General features: G+C 37.3%; 1 protein-coding gene across 2 annotated transcripts in view; it reads left to right on the forward strand.

Moving 5' to 3' along the window:
- The first annotated feature begins 3,526 nt into the window (after nt 1–3,526).
- LOC149087387 (atrial natriuretic peptide receptor 1-like) overlaps nt 3,527–19,220 on the forward strand; it is a 123,908-nt gene continuing 108,214 nt past the window's right edge. Inside the window, exon 1 of one of the 2 annotated variants that reach the window (XM_089231466.1) lies at nt 3,527–4,317. In XM_089231466.1, coding sequence (XP_089087592.1) covers nt 3,651–4,317 — 667 coding nt within the window. In that variant the 5' untranslated portion in view covers nt 3,527–3,650. Of the gene's footprint in view, nt 4,318–5,767; nt 6,705–19,220 lie in introns of those variants that run through there. The other variant, XM_089231467.1, reaches the window with a different exon arrangement.

Consider the following 19,220-nt stretch of genomic DNA (forward strand, 5'->3'; position numbering starts at 1 on the left):
ATTCGTTAACTTCCTCAACCTTAATATGCAAACTGATATGTACATTCGAAAATTCGCTTTCACGAAAATTCCTAGTGTTCCCTCTCGTATAATATTTTTTTTAAAACTCACACTACTATATACAGGGAGTCCTGTAAGTGCTGGCACGGCTTTCATCTCATCAACCGTCCGTCGTGGAGGTATGATTCCAATTTAAAAAATGCTCAACATATATTCAAAAATTACGCTGTACCAGTTTTGAGAGGGAAAATACAGTGTCACAAAATAAAAAATATATAATTTTTTTCACGGTGCCCTCTACACTCTAACTTTGAAAGTCGTTTGCCCTGTCTCCCCTGATGACAACATTCCATGTTTCTAAGTGCAATATTCATAAAGATACTCGAATTTGAAAAACGGAGGATATTTGAGAAACCGCAGCAATAAATGTCCGTAAAACGATTTTTCCGCATTTAACGCTGCTCTTGCCCAAATGTCCCCCATTTTTCGAATATCTCTGTGCATTTAGAAACTTAACATCAGGAGAGACAGGGCAAACAACTCCCTAATTTAAAGTTAGATCGCAGAGGGGACCGTGAAAAAAATTTATATATTTTTTTTATTTTGCGACACATTGTATATTCACTCTAAAAACTGGTACAGCGTGATTTTTGAATATCTGTTGAGCATTTTCCAAATTTTTGGAATTATACCTTTACGACGGTCGGTTGATGAGATAAAGGTCGTGCTATTACTTACAGGACACCGTGTATATAAAATTGCATGATAGAATAGTGTATCTTGCAGACGATTACTGTAGTATATTTTGATGGGCAACATTTCCCATTTAATTACTAAAGTTGAAAATGACCTTGAACAGACTAACACATGGTTAACAGAAAATAAATTTCTTCTTAGTATTGGGAAAATAAATAAGTCCAATTCATGCGAAATGAGGCGTGTCCGGCCCTTAAATGTTTAATGTCTAAAGAAACACTAGAGATATGAAATCTGAAACTCTAATACCAATAAAATTACACATTTGGAAACATCCCCTCAAAAAACTTCTCTTGCAATGATATAGAAAGTGTAAGAGGATAATCTTATTTAGGTTCTGGAAGGGAATATCCATTCAAAAAATGTTTGTAATAAAATATATAAAAAAAAAAAAATCCCAGCATTATATACAGGGTGATTATAATTGAAGTCCCCGTGTGTGTACTTTGAGTAGTTTTTCTCAAAAACGATTTATCCGAATACAGCTAAATTTCCAGGATATGTTAATATAATGAGACCATGCGAGAGAGATTTATGAAATAAGAAAATAGTTCCGTTTTCTACCAACAGGTGAAAAAAGGGGCTTTTTATATTGTATTTTACATTTTCCCATAGTCCATATAATGCGTATATACCAAGTTTCACTGGAATACGTCTACCAGAACGGGAGCTACATAGCTCTGAGTAGTTTCGGTATGCTGACACTGCGTGCTCAGACCAATGTTGCACCCGTCAGTATACTGGCACTGCTCAGATCTATTTGAGTAAAAAATAGAAACTCAAGTAAGATTCATTGAAAATCGAAAAATTGAGGCATTGTATAGAAAAATAGGACTGCAAAATTTACGGAAATTTCCCGTAAAACACTTGTCACATGATCAGATCATACGTTTCCGTTTCTCGCCCGCGAACAGCAGAAATACAATCCAAGCCACTTCATATGATCAAGCATCGGGATTCCGGGTTTCTGATAAATATAAACGAATAAAAATTATATCGGGAAGTTCCATTTGTAAGTACAGTGGCCATACATCCCGTTTTGTCGAAAGGGCTTATGGTAAACTGATATTGGCAAAATGGGACCAACTCTATTTTTTTCTTTCTCACATAATTGGTTGCAAAATGTTCAAACGTCCATGTTTGTTAAAAATTCTTTTCCAAAACGGGACTTTATTTTTCTCCTTTGAGCTGAAATCCGGCATTTTTGTTTTATTCAGCTATTGTGAGACGTTAAAATGGAATGCCTTTCATGAATTACAATTTTTTTAAATGCATAATAGTTTTCATACATCCTTTTAGAAAGTCCTATGGAAAAAAAAATTGAATCGTTTCAACTAAAAGAAACGGCTTTTTATTCGTCATACATTTGCTTTCGCTACACGAAGGTCATTGCAATCACAGCGAATACTACGGACTGATTACGATATTAAGTACGGAAAGGTTTGTCAACAAGGGACGAGAGGGACGAACACCTTCTTGCCTCCTACAGTCTTTTAGCCTGATAACGATAACTTACGGGGGGGGGGGGGATGTTTGGTTGAATTTTATCTTCAGAATGCGCAAAAAAAAAATCTTCCCACGCAAAAAAAATGATAATATTATCCAATTATCATCAAGACCCGATAACTATAAACGAAGATTTGGTTCGTTCCGTTCTTGGCAAAAGTGATTACTAGAGCTAGGATTTTCATGATCTAAAAACCGACAGAAACAAATATGCTTCATCAAAATGCATTTATGCCCTAAAAATCTAAAATCATGCATTTATGAATAGGCTGACCATAGTTCTCGAGAAAAATACGGGAAATTACGGGAAATCACGTCATTGTCAAAACTATGCCAAAGGTGCATAAATAAAAACCGCGAATAGTTCTTGATATCGCCGAAAAATCACCAAAAACGACATATAAGGTAAGTAAAATTGTCAATTATTGCTAAAATCATCAATTCCGGGAAATGAAGCTAGGGAAGAAGGAGAGCTTTATGAGAAAAATTCCCTGTACGTTGATATGCAGAAATTCACTAATAATTCACTAAAACAAAACATGGAAATATGTCTTATATACTGAAGATCATGAAAAATACCTAAAAATTACTGAAAATCATGAAAAAAAGGTCTATCGCGTAAAAACAGCGAAGTATGCAAAATGCATAAAAAAAATGCAAAGTCATATAAATCCTAGCCCCAGTGAAAAAATGCCCGAAGGACAACATTATCCCAAATTCCAATAAGCGGTGTCAACCATGCCACATATTTGTAATGCGAACTGAAAATGCCGCCTACCCCTCTTGTAGATTGTAGATACAAGAGTTTTTTTTTTCTTTTTGATTGGGCGTTGAAAAATTTAAATTTTTAAATTTTTAAAACGTTTTGCGAGAGGAAGTTCAACCAACACAGCGACATTTTCATAGTTTTGCAGACTTTCATATTTCACTTGAGTTTTGAAATAAACCTGAGGATATTTATTCAGTTCAGACGCTTTTGATGAAACACCCCCCTTAAATATGCAACATACGATTTTTCTCCGAAATCCTAGTTTCGGTTTCGAAGATGGCGCTGAGATCGGACGTGAGAGAGCATCCATTCGCCTGTCGGAGCAAAGAGAGATCGCGGAAGCCACAAATACTGCGAGTCCATCGGTCGAGAAAGTTTCCGGCTCATCCAGAGAAAAGGACGGATTTTTTTCTCATCTAATATATACGAGAAGACAAGAAATTTATCAAAACTATTTGGAATTTTTTCGATAAAATTTAATCGATTTCGCGAAATGGCAGTAACTAGACTTACGGGAATTTTACTCCCGAAAACTTTGAAGAGAGTGAAGAACAAACGCGGAAAAACAATCTGATACGACGTATTCCGACGACGAAGGTTCTGTGACGTGGAAATTACCATGATTCTGCGAACTTTGTGGATATTCGCGCTGAGGTTATCGCTGAGCCTCCAGCTCGCCAAGCACACGCCGCCGGATCCGATCCGATTAGCTGTCCTGGCACCATCCGACGACAAACTGCCTTTCTCGTTGCAGAAAGTTTTCCCGGCGGCCGAATACGCCGTACAGACCCTCGTCCAGAAGAGTGGTCGCAAAATGAGCGTCGTCTACAGGGACACCAAGTGCCATTCGGCGTACGGGCCCCTGGAAGCCTTTGCCCTTTATAAAGAGGGTCTCGCGGATGCTTTCTTCGGCCCCGTGTGTCCTTACGTGCTCGCCCCCGTGGCCAGGTACTCGACCGTCTGGGGAGTCCCGCTGCTGACCGCCACCGGCCAAATAGTGAATTTCGACCAGAAGGACCCTCAGTACAGGACGCTGACTCGGATGAACGGATCGTACTCGCAGGTCGGGCAAGTGTTTCTGAAAGTGCTGGAGAAATTCGGTTGGACCATTTTGGGCTTACTCTTCCACGATTACGAGGATCGGGCCCGTGGTTATTCGGATTGTAATTTCGCTTTGGGAGCCGTGCACATCGCTTTTAAGCAGGTTCCTTATTGGAGATCCTTCGACGAAACCAAAGTCTCTGATTATAGGGAGATATTACTGAAAGTCGCTGAGCATGCGAGAAGTGAGTTACATTATGGAATTCATTAACAATACTATTATTTTCATTCTGATCTTTTGATATATATTATATTTTTTAGAATATGAGACTTATACTTCAACCCTCTCACCGACATTGACGAGATGTCTCACCCTTTTTTTAAAGCCTTTTATTTTAACAATGACAGCCCCCAGATATCTTGTAAAGCTGATTTCTCTATGAAACATAATAAGGATATTTCTATATCCCTTACTTTGCGTAGAATCGGAAGACGGGAGCCCATTTCATAAAGATACGTCATTTTACACGGAATTTAGACATATCTGCAATTGTAGTTAAAAGGTTGATGAAAGTGTATTTATTGAAAGAGTTTTGAAAAAAAAAATATTATTGATGAAAGAAATCAATATAAAAGATCACCGAATTCCTCTATGTATGAGCTTAGAAACATATACGAAGTGTTCCGCGGAGAGCGTTCGAATGGAATAAAATTCCCAAAATTGATGTTAAATACTGTGAAACTACCGAGTTTCCCTCTCCATTACAAGGTATTATACGTAAAACAGTTTTCAATATTGCTCTATCACTATTTTCCAAGCATTTCAATAGGTAATATGGAAATAACAGGTGAAATTGGTTTCCATGAACTTACTTTTATAAATAAACTCGAAGAGTGTTCGAAAGGAATAAAAAAAAATATTTAAATCCAATGTAAATTATGAAAAAAAATACTAACAAAGTCCAGGAAAAGTGAAAATATAAAAGTTACAAATATATTTATACGGCGAATTAAAAAAGAATTAGTAAGTGAAATTAGTGGATGAAAAAAAAATTACTTGCATCGTATCAAAAGAAAATTTATCCTTTTCATCACTTACAGCGTCTTAAAAATCACCGAAATCGACAAAAATGGATATAGACGCATAAATAAAGAGAGAAAATCAAGAAATTAGACCACCGAAATCTCGATGAATTTTCACTCATATATTATTAATTAGAATTCAGTATCTGTGTAATAAAATAATAGAACCTGACATTATATATTTTGATTGGGAACGGTAAAAAAGTTCCAGTTTTTATTTTGGTTTCTCGATTATTATTCTTCGGGAGAATATTTCTTGTCACACGTAATTGAGATATTTCCTATAGATTTCGATTTTCGTTGCAGAATCAGCCGCGAAAATTATTTTCTTTTCGGATACTTCTCATGAAAAAAATTCTTCGTATGTGAATATATATAATATATATATTTTTTTTCGCTCTCTGTTTGCATACCGGAAAAATTAATGCTTTTCAGGGCATGGATTTTTATTTTACGAAGGTTACACACGGACGCGTAATCACGTCAAATCGAATGTTGACGGATCTGATAAAGCTCGGATGTCCATTTTTTTTTTTATTGGTTTTCTTGAGCATAGTTTCAGTTTCAAAGATGGCGCTGAAATCGTGTGGGGGGAGGGGTGGAAAGAAAGACAGACGCGGGGGTGAGACAAGAGAAAAGGATCCTTTTTAGTCAAAAACTAGTTATTGGAGGGCAACCGACGTCCATAAGATGTTTGCGAAATTGAATTGAATCGTGTTTTTTGGTGCCGGAACAACAATGTAAATTAAATAATCATCGTAGTTAAATATCTCGTTTATATGGGGAAATCATCATGTGGAAGTATGTTTTTGAGATATATGGATAATTTCAGATAAGTGTGCAATCGATGCTTTAGTGCTTACCGAAATGTGTTTTCGAATCGCCTGGATAATCATGCTAAAATTAGCTGCGTTCAACGCGCAACAATTCGGACTGAAACAGCCGGATTCGCGGCCGATCATTAGGTTAGCCGTCCTCGCACCAGGTGACACCAGCTTGCCGTTCTCGCTGGAGAAGGTGTTCCCCGCGGCTCTGTACGCCGTGGAAACTTTGCTGAAGAGGTACAACCAGCAAATGAAAATAATTTACAAAGATACCAACTGCAACTCTTCCAGCGGTCCCCTCGAAGCCCTGTACGTATACGACCAGGGACAAGCGGATGTTTTCCTCGGGCCATTGTGCACTTACGTACTCGTTCACGTTGCTCAGTACTCTATGGTCTGGGACGTGCCCGTGCTCACCGCGACGGGCCAGGTCGTGAACTTTGATAAGAAAGACCCGTACTATAGGACGCTGACTCGTATGAACGGGTCTTATTCGCAAGTCGGACAAATGATACTGAAAATTTTGGAGAAATTCGGATGGAATGTCATAGGGCTTCTGTTCCATAATTTCCGGGACAGAAGCCGCGGTTATTCGGACTGTCATTTTGCGTTGAGTGCCGTGCAAATAACGTTCGAAGAGGTTCCTTATTCGCGGTCATTTGACGAGACCAGGACAGATGTCGACTTTAAGAAAATGCTGATGGAACTCACGGAACATTCGAGAAGTAAGTATCAATGGGCGATAACGTTTTCCCGTTTTTTTACGAGTTGCCCAGCCTGTTTTTCTTTATTGATTTTTTGTTTTTTCAATCTTTTTTTGTGTGAAAAAGCTTGTTTCATAAATATGGAAACACTCACAAGCTTTATTTTATCACAGTGAGCGCTGCTTAAACATTAAATCTTGGAAATTAAAATTTTGGTTAAAAATACCGGATAGTGCTAAACTTCGGGTTTGTTATCACGCTAAGTACGGAATGGGCCAATGTCATAACATGGGAAAAAATTCATTTATTGTAATCAGGACTTCGGCTTTTGCTATTAACGTTTTTTGGCAGAAGGTCTTTTTTTTTTCTTTTACACATTTGCAAGTTCGTGGATCCACCCCCCCCCCCTCCATAAGTAACAGTTATCAATTTTCAAGGCTATGTAGGAAGTGATAAGGCTCCCTAATTGACAAAAATTTCGGTACTCGGTTCACAATGTCATAATCCGGCCATTTGATTATTTTTGTCACACCACTGTCATTTTCTGCACACGAGGGTTAATTAGACCGGGACCTACAATTTATTGCCGATTCCGAAGGACAGCCTTTATTATACTCACCGGGAGGTCGGTGCTTTAACCCTTCGATTTGAGATTCCCTGCGGTAGCAATATTTTTCTGTTGTCCTGTCGCCGTTTCTGTTGTACCCCCATGTCAAGAAATTTTCCTGGCAAGTACGAACCGGGTATCGAAGTCGAGACACCTATAAACATAATTTTGTCCTTCCGGCGAGTATCTCATCGACCTGAGCTACCGCTCCCATAATCCGGCCGTAATAGCCGCTAAATGATCCATGTACGTTTTTTGCGATTTCTGCCCTATAGTGAAGAAAAGAACTCTCTTTCCCCAATTCATAGTCACTTTCATTCAGTTTACCACATTCAGTGTTCCTCGGCAGGAAGACTTTCACAAAGAAAACTGTAGAACCGACCGTACATTGCGAAAAAGTACCGTAATTCGCAATACCCATTAGATAATTCATTCGACCCCCTTACAATTTCTAAATAAAACAAGAGGGAAAATTCATGTTTCAGAAGAATTAAAAAAGTAATAACAAAATGCACGACTAACATTCAGAAACTTGTTATGTGAGAAAGAAAAAAAAGAGTTACCCATTTCCATACGTCCTGTTCGACCAAACGGGACATATAGTCATGGTACATACAGCCGGCATTATTTTGGATGTAGATCGATCGGTTATTTTTATCAGGAACCCTGACTCCTGATGTGATCACGTTAAACGGCAAAATCGAGTTTTGGCTTTTCTGCTCGAAAATAGGTGCAGCTCTGGTGCGAGTTTTACACTGCAGATTCAGATGTCAGCTCTCAGCTCAAAAACCGGCTCCGACACCGCTGGAAGTTCACGTATCTATTCAAAAATAGGTTCTGGTACTGTTGCAGGTCTAGATTTCTGTTCGATATTAGGTTATTTCATTGTGCTACAGGTTCAGATAACTTCAAGAACCTGTTTGTCCGTGAACAGATTGGGGACTAAGGGCTTGAACATTGAAGGACCGGACACACCCCCCCCCTTCCCATCTCAAGGAGATATCGAAGCGTTCCCGAAAGATGGGTGCATCCGTAATTTCATTGATTATATATATCTATATAAATTTGTATAACAGAATAACAAGTCCAATTACAGGATAAATCAACGGAATCATTATGATAAATCATGATCTAAGAATCGAAATCAAAATTGATATTAAAGCGTCCTTGGCACGTCTGGACTCGATAATCAAAGTTCCGTAGGTGGCGGTCCGTCTGCGTTCGTTGGATGTCACAAGTTATTAATGTAGGCCGTACAACGACGAATCGATGTCATGTTTGCGTCACATGGAGTCCGGACTAAAGGCTTGTAAAATCGATTTTTAGATGCACAGAAATAAATGAACAATGTAGCACAAGTGACCATAAGAATATTGCTAACGTCAGAATGTTTTGCAAAAATGATCTGCTTTGTGACTTTATTGAACCGTAAATATGTGTAAATAAGTAACTTATCACCCAAATGAATCTACAATTAGTATTTATCTAAAAGTACTCGCATTCATATTAACGAGTACAAACTATTCTACGCTCATCTTTTGTTATTCAATTGTGAATTAAATAAGATTTACGAGGTAAAAAAGTTATGAACATCCATGTTCCCAGTTGCTAAAAGGGTTTCAACAAATAGTTGAAAAAATATATGTAAGAAAAAAATCCAACGCTCGTTACTAAAGAATGATGAGCCGTGGTTTCTTGTTGCATGAAAATATAAAATTTACTAATGAGGGCTGAGAAAAAAAATTGGTATTCATTCAACATACATAAAAGTATCTTCTCTTTTTTTATTCTCGCTTGGACATGACTTTGAAATGAGAATCTGGGTAGTTTCGGGACGAGTTAAGCGATTAGTGTCATCGAAAAATCACAAGTTGACGTGGATATGTTTCTCTAAACACGTTCATCCTCTTTACATTTTTGTATTTATTTTTTTCAAGTTCTTCTCGTTAAATACGGTGAAAACATGCTTGCCAAAAGTCATGGATGTGACATACAATTATCATTGTACCAATCCAAATGTATTGATTTACTCTTCAAATCGGGCATCTCCCTAATCGCGGGCTCGTTATAAGCGGAACTGACTGCATTATTCCTTTCCGAAATCTCTTCCACGTGAACTGAATACCGATTTTCGGAAATATCTGATCACTAGAACGCACACTTAGAGAGCAAAAATACTTTGAAACTTCCGAGATATTTCTCAATTCTTACAAACAGCAGACGATTCCAAACATTCTATACTTGTTCCTCTTCACTCCTTTATCTCTCAGAGCTTCTCCTGTAAAGTTTCCATTCAAGTTAGACGACTTTAAAAGTAACGCGTAAGAAGGAGACTTCCTAAAATATCAGATATCATACAAACCACAATATGCATATTCAAAGACTCAAAGGAAAGCAATAAAGAAATATTTCTTTATACGTATAAAAGAAAACGATACACAGTATTCCGAAATCACAAACATAAAAAGAGAGTCGCAGGCAAATCAGTATCGAGAACATTTTCACTTTTCTCCTTTGACTACATTCAAAGTTTTCCGGTAGCGTTATGACTGTTCCATCAGTTTTTATGATCTGCAAGTGTTGATAGCCTCCCATGAACACCAGAAATAAAAAAACTCTGGAGTATATACGAACGACATAAAATAAATATTACGATGATGCACAGGGAGGAGGGCCTTTCGTTGAAACTGATAGCGGAAATGGAAGCCATAAGGTTTTTCTTATTTTGGTGTTGCATTTTGATGCATTTTGTGAGATATACGCAGAGTTCACACTTATCTTCCGTGAATGGCTTTCTATCTCGCCGGTTTTGTTTGATGGTGGGAAAAGAAAAAAAACGTATAAGATGTATCATCTGTCTTGATATCATAATGATAAATGTTGCATATGTGAAGAAATAAGGCTGAAGAAATATCACGTAGAAACAGAAGAAAAACGTTATGAGTTATGCATACATCAATGTCCCATCTTTCTTGAAATAATATTCAGCAATTCAGGATGCAATTCAGGAATGAGATAGAAAAAAACCATGATAAAATAAATTATTTAAAGAATATACAGGGTGTCCTGCAAGTGCTAATGTGGCCTTTATTTCATCAACCGTCCGTCGTGAAAGTGTAATTAAAATTTAAATAATTCTCAAAAGGCGTTTAAAAATTGCTCTACCAGTTTTGAGAGTGAAAGTGCAGTGTGCCACAAAAAATAATATAGATGGCGGCACTAAAAAATCAAACACAGCACTACATACGCACTCGGACTGTCGCCCATAGATGGTGATAGACCTGAGTTGGGGTCGGTTTGAAAGAAAGAAGCGAAAGAAAGCGTGTCACAAAATTAAAAATCTGAATTTTTACACGGTCCCCTTGTCCTCTCACTTCCAATCAAAACACTGTTACCCCGTATTACCTGAGGCCAACTACTACTAGTACTGAACCGTGCATGCACCTCGTACACATTCCTCTATGGAATTGCTAATGAATTGGTACATCAGGAAATGTGAGTGTACGGTTGTGAACCTGACGTGAAGTTCGTTTCTGTGTAATGCTTGTTATGTGTCGTGTTACCATCTGCCATAAATTTTTCTAACTATCAGTGAAGTGTACTGATTGAATAATTCTGCTGTTGTAGGTCTGTTGCTCTCTGTGACAAGACTTTTTAACTGGGAGATCGGCTCTCATTTGCGCATCGAAGTAGGGAACCACAGAACATTAACTTCAGCCGACCACCACTGTAGCGACGGTGGGGTTTGAGGCATCACCCTAACATCCTAACCGAACGGTGATCCACTCCATACCCCAAAGAATTTCTAACTGAAAGGTCACCGCCAGATTATGAGATCATCTTTTCCCACTTGGCCACAAGATCGGCCGCACAGGCAAACAAAGGACTGGATCCCTGCCCGCCAAAAACAAACCATCCCCCCCCCCCCAGTGCGACCACGAGCATTCCCGAGCACCCACCAACCAGAGGATCATATATTATGCTAGAGAAACTAATACAAGCAGGTCTCAGCTGTGGGGGCACTTCACAGGTCCTGAGAGACGGTAACGTGTCAATCAGAGAAAAGACAAACAGAGAAACATAACTGCACATCAATACGTTATCGAAGCATAGTTAACATTGGAAAAAATTACAATTGTGTCGCTAAAATGTTGAAAAAAAAAAAGTGAACATACAATATATGCAGTACATCATAATGAACGTAAATATGAGGCGCGGAATATATTGTAGATGTAAACGCGTATAATTTCCATAGTGGGAGGAGAAGAAGGAAAAAAAAAACCATACGATTCAAAAATTATGTAGAATTATATGATGCGAGTAAAGAAAAATACGGACATGTCAAATATTATACTGTAAACGCATTTGGCTTGGGAAATCGAAGTTCCAAGTCCATTGAAAATATAATGTAGAATATTGTAGGTACGAATACGTATAATTTGCATGTTGGAGAAAAATAAAGACACGCTATTCAAATTATACAGAATTATATGATGTGGATAAATATTAAAATACAAATAATAACCAAAGTTACGAAATTTATATTATTATGAACATGTTTGGCTTGGGAAATCAAGGAACTTCCAAGTCCAGGTGCATGCAATATGACAGGTGGTAATAAAAATTTCTATATAGAGTTTCCTTTTCATTAAAAAACAGGATCCAGCTCGTGCTCGACCGCCGGGTATCAAGCTCTAGTCCTGCTACGTGCCGCAGTGGTGGTCGAGTGGTCATAATGACGGACTCGCATCGCGGGGATCCGGGTTCGAACCCCACCGTCACCGCAGTGGTGGTCGGCTGAAGTTGGTTTCCTGTGGCTCCCAACTTCAAGGCGCAAATGCGAGCCGATCTCCCCATTAAAAAGTCTCGCCACAGAGAGCAACACGCCTACAACGATAAATTATTCAATCATTACACTTCACTCACAGTTAGAAAAACTGGTGTCAACACGACACATAACAAGCATTACACAGAAACGAACTTCACGTCAGGTTTCACTACACGTACACACACATTCCCGCATGTACCAATTCGCTAGAGGTTCCGCAGAGGAATATGGACGAGGTGCATGTGTGGTTTAGTAGTAGTAGTCCTGCTACGTGTGATTGGGGAAGAGTAACTGTCAAAAGACGTATATGTTAGTATGTATAGTACCACACATTGATTCGTCGGAGACTTCAGATGTTCAGGACAGTTACTCTTCCCCAATCACACGTAGCAGGACTACTACTACTAAACCACACATGCACCTCGTCCATATTCCTCTGCGGAACCTCTAACGAATTGGTACATGCGGGAATGTGTGTGTACGTGTAGTGAAACCTGGCGTGAAGTTCGTTTCTGTGTAATGCTTGTTATGTGTCGTGCTGCCATCTGCCACCAGTTTTTCTAACTGTGAGTGAAGTGTAATGATTGAATAATTTATCGTTGTAGGCGTGTTGCTCTCTGAAGTCTCCGACGAATCAATGTGTGGTACTATGCATACTAACATATACGTCTTTTTTGTCGTGGTAATCGTGTAGTTCTCTCTCCAGTTGTCTGATGATGGAAGCTGCTTGAATTGATAGCATCTGGGAATGAATAATACGTTTTTTTCCCCGAGTGGTCTTATTAGCCGGTTCGAACTGAAGAAAATGAAGAGCGTTCGTATAACGGTATGGCCCCTTTTGTGCGGTGATAAAAATAGTATTTTCTCTTGTCTATACATTATTGAGGAGACTTACTTGTGGGACAATGAGGTAGATGTTACTTCTGAAACAACAGAGGAGATGGGTAATGAAATAATGCATCTGGAACATTACTAGATATTTTTCTGACATCCCATGCTTGTTGCCAAGCCGCAAGTAATGAAGTACTGAGATGTTTTTGGCGTGCGAAGCTGGGGGTGAGAGTTCAGTTAACACACATCTAATTGAGTGGTTGCTTTTGCAGCTGTGTCCGCGGCCTCATTGCCGAAAATACCTTGATGTGCTTTGAGCGGGCTTCAGGCAGTACTTCGTAGAGATAGAAGGACTAAATAATAGGAATAAATTTCTCGGTCTCATTCCGGTATTCCGAAATCCTATTCAACAATTTTTTTTGATTTAACGAATCTTTACATCTTTGTTTAACAGATTTACACTAGGATAGGATTCGAAAAAAAAAATCGTCACATCGTTAAATTCACTGAATTGGAGTTCGTTATATCGAACTCCGACTATACAGTATTTATCAAACATACTACCGAAACTTATTTGGGGATTTTTTTAATATTTATCAAATTCACCAATTACACTATGTATAATTACCGGTTAGAGCGGTAAATTTATCAAATTTCACCAGATACTCTAATCTATTATGTATAAATTAATAAAAATTATCCCGTTTACAATGCATGGTAAAAGTGATAATTTTTTTAGCATTTACCAAATTTACCAGCGACGCTTTAGTATTATGCATAACCACCGGTAAAAGTGATAAATTTATCAAATTTAGTTATCGATTACGCATTGTAATCGATTTATCAAATTCATCGTAATACAAACATCAATGTCTCGACTTTCTTGAAATAATATTATCATTTCAAGATGCGGTCTAGGAATTATCTTATCAAAAAAATGATAATAGAAATTATTTAAGAATATATTTTTGAAAAGAATGCAGGGGGAATGGACGAATGACGATCTATAATAGCTTTTCTTTCAGGTTTTTTATTTCTACTTTCTCGAAGAATATCCCATTTCTCGTCCAAAGTTATTGCATTTGTTCCATTTCTTCGCCCATAAGTGTTGACGGAAAAGTTGACGTTTCAGCGAAAGAAGCGACGATGATGATAATAATAATAAAAAGGGTCAGCCATTTATGATTGGCTGTATTAGATTACAGATTTCTACCCGGGTTAGGATCATTCTTGACTTTCGTCTGGTTTGAAATATCATACATTTTTTTTTATCTTTCTATTATCATTTGGTCGATGCCACTCACTTCTTTCGAAAAGAAGAATTTAATGCGCCATCGATTCCAAAAATTTATCCGGTTTTTCATTTGATGAGATGTTTAAAAACAAGAGGAAATCATTATTATTTCAAGAATTCAAATGAATTTTAAATTTTTTATCAATGAATTTTTTCCAAGTGCGTGATTGTGATACGGTCCAGACGTCTCTTAGTCGATAAACTCTATTTCTTTTTAATAACAATTTTTGCAGTTATTGTACTAAACCAATGTATTTTAGGACGAGGGTCTGTTGCACTGCTTGTGAAAGATGTCAATAAAATCCGAGGGCCAATTGCATTGGACACCCTCTCTTATCAGATGGGTTAGTTGCTGGAGAAGGAGATAGATAAGATTCACCGTCAAACCGAAAGATACCTAGGTCACATCGCCATATGGCAATATCGGCTCATTGTCCTCACGGACTGGATACCTCTGGCACAATTTATTTATAAAAACGTACATTACAAAATATACAATACAATCGTAACAACTATAAAATCATAATCTAAGTGTAAAATCATAATCTAAGTATAAAATCAATTGCGAGATCACAATCTACCTACACAATCAGAAATCAAGCATATAATCCCATATTCCATACTAAAACTTAATTGGAATATAAAATCCTAAATCGTATATTGAAATCAATAATTTATCAGATATAAAATTCATAATAAATTTAAATTGAGGATAAGATTCACCGAACCGTATCTTATCAGTAGTAGATCAAAGCTGAATAAAGAGTGTAAGAAAATTGAAAATTTCATAAAAAGTATGAAACTCAAGATGGCTGAAAGTGGAGATGCGTTAAAAGCAATTGTAATGCAAAGATGTATTTGGAAGAAAATTTGACAGTATTTTTTTGAAGTTGGATTTTGCAAACTAGTAGGCAGGCATTTTTAGCCAGGTAGAGTGCTTCCATAAACCACTATTACCACTATACCATTTTTAGTGTATTTTCAAAAGCCAGGGCCCCCCCCCCCCTTAAATGACGAGCCTGCCCGTACTTTCACCTCTTTGCCTCGCAGTAATTTTCGAAAAATTCTCCATCTCGAATAAAGGCTAATGATAGTAAAAAGAAAACATGCAAATTCTTTTTTTTTTTTCTTGTAAATCTGGCTTTTCTTTGGAATTGAAAAAAAAACTGATAAGAAAGGAGTGCTCGTATTATAGCCCATTGTACAAGGATGACGTCACTCTCCGCTACCATACGAAGGTTTTTAACAACTGGCTGTTGCGAAGATATATTAAATATCCAAAATATATCTTCGTAATAGCCAGTTGTTAAAAACCTTCGTATGGTAGCGGAGAGTGACGTCATCCTTGTATAAGTCGCCATCTGGTGGCAGCGTCAGCAGTTGTGAGCTTGGCCCGAGTCTGGTCCGGCCGTCCATGTACGGTCCCTTTCAGTGTACACGAGCGATTCGGTGCCTCTGTAGTCTAGTGGTCTAGGGCGTTCACCCGGAAAGTGAAAGGACGTGGGTTCGATTCCCCGCAGGGGCCGCTGAATTTCTCTCTTTCCAAAATATATCTTCGCAACAGCCAGTTAAAAACCTTCGTATAGCCCATTGTGTTGATGGGTCTTGTTAATTATAGGCGGTCCCTATGATTGATGGGATGGGATGGGATGGGGGGGGGGAGCTGAATGCCATGTGGACGGCTTATTCAGCATGGCAAAAAGTCAGCCATCTGGTGGTTCGCTCGAATTTCAAAGATTCTCAGGACAATGTAGAAAATAGAAATTTCATTTTCCGATTTTGTGGAAATGAACGAGTTCACTACAAACTTGCATCACGTTGACTGGTACCGAAATTATTGCTGAATGGTCGATCGACTCAAGTGACGGAAATTCAGCAAAAGCTGCTGCAAAGGGATTAGAAAAAATTCCTCCAGATACCGGCAATATAAATTCTTGATTTGTACTACTTTTTGTGCAACCGTCTTCACATTTCTTCTATCATGGAGGCAGCTTTTTAACCTTTGAAATGTACGTAGCAAAAATTATGAATATGTCAGTTAATTTTTTTCAGATTCTATTAATGATATACGAATAATATATTATTAATGGTATAATGAGATACATTATTCCATTAATGATATATCCATGTAATCCCATTACATGTTGAATTTCTTTCGGAAAATACTGAAAAAATAGTGAAACTTTGTATGTAAGACGGTGGGAAATAATGTTCCTGTACTTATAAGATTATTACTTAATTATTAGAATTTTAATTATTAGTAATATCATTTTCGGTGCCATCTAGTCAACATCACAAAAAAATTAGTGAATAAATGCTGTGATAACGCTGCGCCATTTTCTGGAGCAAACTGAGAAGATAGGGCCCGAAATATTTGCAGCTCTTGCTAGTATAGATTAAATTGTCAAGGCTCAAAGAGCAGAAAATATGCATCAATCTAAGCTTGTGTATCGTTTTAAATAGCGTAGTACGTAAATACAGAATTTGAATTGAACAAGAAATAATTCGAACGTATTTTCTGTATTTTTACGTATGATGTGAGTGAACATGTGTGTAACTGGACCAGTAGTTCCATTGTAATTGGACTGTACTGGACCAGTAGTAAAATAATTGTAAGGTATTTTTTTAGTTTTATACATATATAGTTTTCGCCGTATTTTTCCTTTTTTCTCAAAAATAAATATTACTTGAAAACTCTTCATGTCGAAATTTTTTTCGATCCCGTCAGTTTCAAGATAGAGAGGTTTTACTTTATTTCGGATTAATGACGCCGATGCTTAGCTGAAGATAACGTATCTCTTTTTAGGTCGGTAATAGGTGAAATATAAGAATGACTAAACCAAATCTAATCAATTTGGCCGGTTTCTGAAACCACAGACTTAAAATTTCATTCTAGGATTGCTGTGCTGTGTTCACTACTGGTATAAAAGCTCCAGGACTTTTTTTTTTACCTTGTTTAATGCGCCATTTTCCAAAAATTTACCATTAAAAAAGAAATGAAAAGTATTGATGCCAGTGACCCTATTTAGTGCTCACGTGAAAGAATGACCAGAAAGACAATAATTACCCTTTGTGGCATAAATGAGATTTATAATATCTCTCCTTCCTAAAAACCTCTTATATCAGCATTGATAGGCCCAGGCCCAGATATTCCGTAAAGTTGGTTTCTCCATGGAACACATTCTCCTACTCCTTATTTTGCATCTGATAAAAATCTGGAAAAAAAACTACTTCATTAAAAAAGATATGGCATTTTGAAGGGGGATTTAGTGATTTCTGCTCTGAGCCGTTTAAAGGGTTTAAGCAATGCATGTTAATATTTTAACGTGGAATGGAAAAGTACAATCCAGATTCTATGGTGGAAGAGGAAGGAGATCGCATTTCATAGAAGTGACATAGATTTCTGCTATGGAATCGATGATTATGATATTTATGTTGACTAGATGGCACCGCAAACAATATTACTAATAATTAAAATTCTAATAATAATTAAGTATTGGAACATTTTTCCCCATAGTCTTACATACAAAGTTTAACAATTTTTGTCAGTATTTTCCGAAAGAAATTCACCATATAATGGAATTACATGGATATTTCATTAATGGAATAATATCATTCATATACTATGAATGGAATCTGAATAAAAATTATCTGACATATTCATGATTTTTTTCTACGTGCATTTCAAAGTTTAAAAAGCTGCCTTCATGACAGAAGAAATGTGAAGATGGTTGCACAAAAACGAGTAAAAATCAAGAATTTACATTGCCGGTATCTGGAGGAATTTTCATGCATGTTACGTGAAAAATATCTTTTGGTATAACTACGAGAAGCACAAATTTCATGACTTTTGTTATTTTTCTTACATTACGGACCGTACACAAATTCGAATTATATTTCCCGTAACCATTTTACATGCTACTAGTACTTGTATATTGAGAAACTGAGTTTTTCAGATGTTGTACCGAAAATAATATTTAGAAAGAAAGCCCGGTGTGCAAGGGCTCCCGGGCTCGATTACCGGAGTGGACAAATCACTTTCCTTTCCAAATATTAGTTTCGGCATGACATCCAGAAAATTCAATTTCTCAGTATATTTTGGGCCGAAAAAATACCTACTACTGTTTATTGTTTCTGATCCTGTGAAGTCATTGAAAGTTACATAATTCTGCATATCTTCCATGGTCCGCAAGAAATGCCAGGTCGAAAGGATTACCCCCTCCCCCCCCCGAAAGGCGTGTATTGATAAACTAATGTTACGGTAAATGTAATAAACTGGTAATTATGCATAATTGTCGGTTATGGCATAATCACCATCTGTTAGGCAGTCTGATACACACTAAGAAATTTCAAAATTTCCCAATGATTCTCATCTCACAGCACCTCTTTATTATTCCAACCAAAGCAAAAAATCTAGCCTAAAATTCTATTCCTCCACTTTAAATTTCACAAGCTTCCACAACTTTTAAATCAATGCCATTGTTTTCTCATGATGACTGTTATCCAATCCATTCCTCAACAATTGGGCAATCAATACATTCATGCGAGGCTTCCAAAGAAGTGTACATCACACGAAACTCACTAATAAAACTTATTTCAGCGTTAAAAAAGAACTCAAATATGTATTTGATTATTCCGATTTAACAGAGAATGATAAATATGGCTTGGTTTTTCCCCCTACACATTTTCTGCATTTTTGTGTTCATAACGCCATCGAAACCCCGCGATAAAATTGGAAATTTATCGAAATAAAGTTTAACGGCGTGGTGAATTAATGATGCACAAGATAGGGTCCAGACGTAGATTTCAATAAACTTCGCGCAAGTTATTACTCGCTCTTAAAACTCCATCGAGATATGCCGGAATGCTCTACACAACGAAAGCTGGAGCCTATTATTGTTATTATCATCGTCGCTTTAAACGAGTGGAAAAGCGGAAGGAAATACTAATAAATAGAAGTTGGAACAAGGAATTAAA

This window comes from Pholcus phalangioides, unplaced genomic scaffold, assembly GCF_987345545.1.
Source record: "Pholcus phalangioides strain wild (caught in Gottingen) unplaced genomic scaffold, Ppha-v1.0 ptg000004l_1, whole genome shotgun sequence".
NCBI classification, from domain to species: domain Eukaryota; kingdom Metazoa; phylum Arthropoda; class Arachnida; order Araneae; family Pholcidae; genus Pholcus; species Pholcus phalangioides.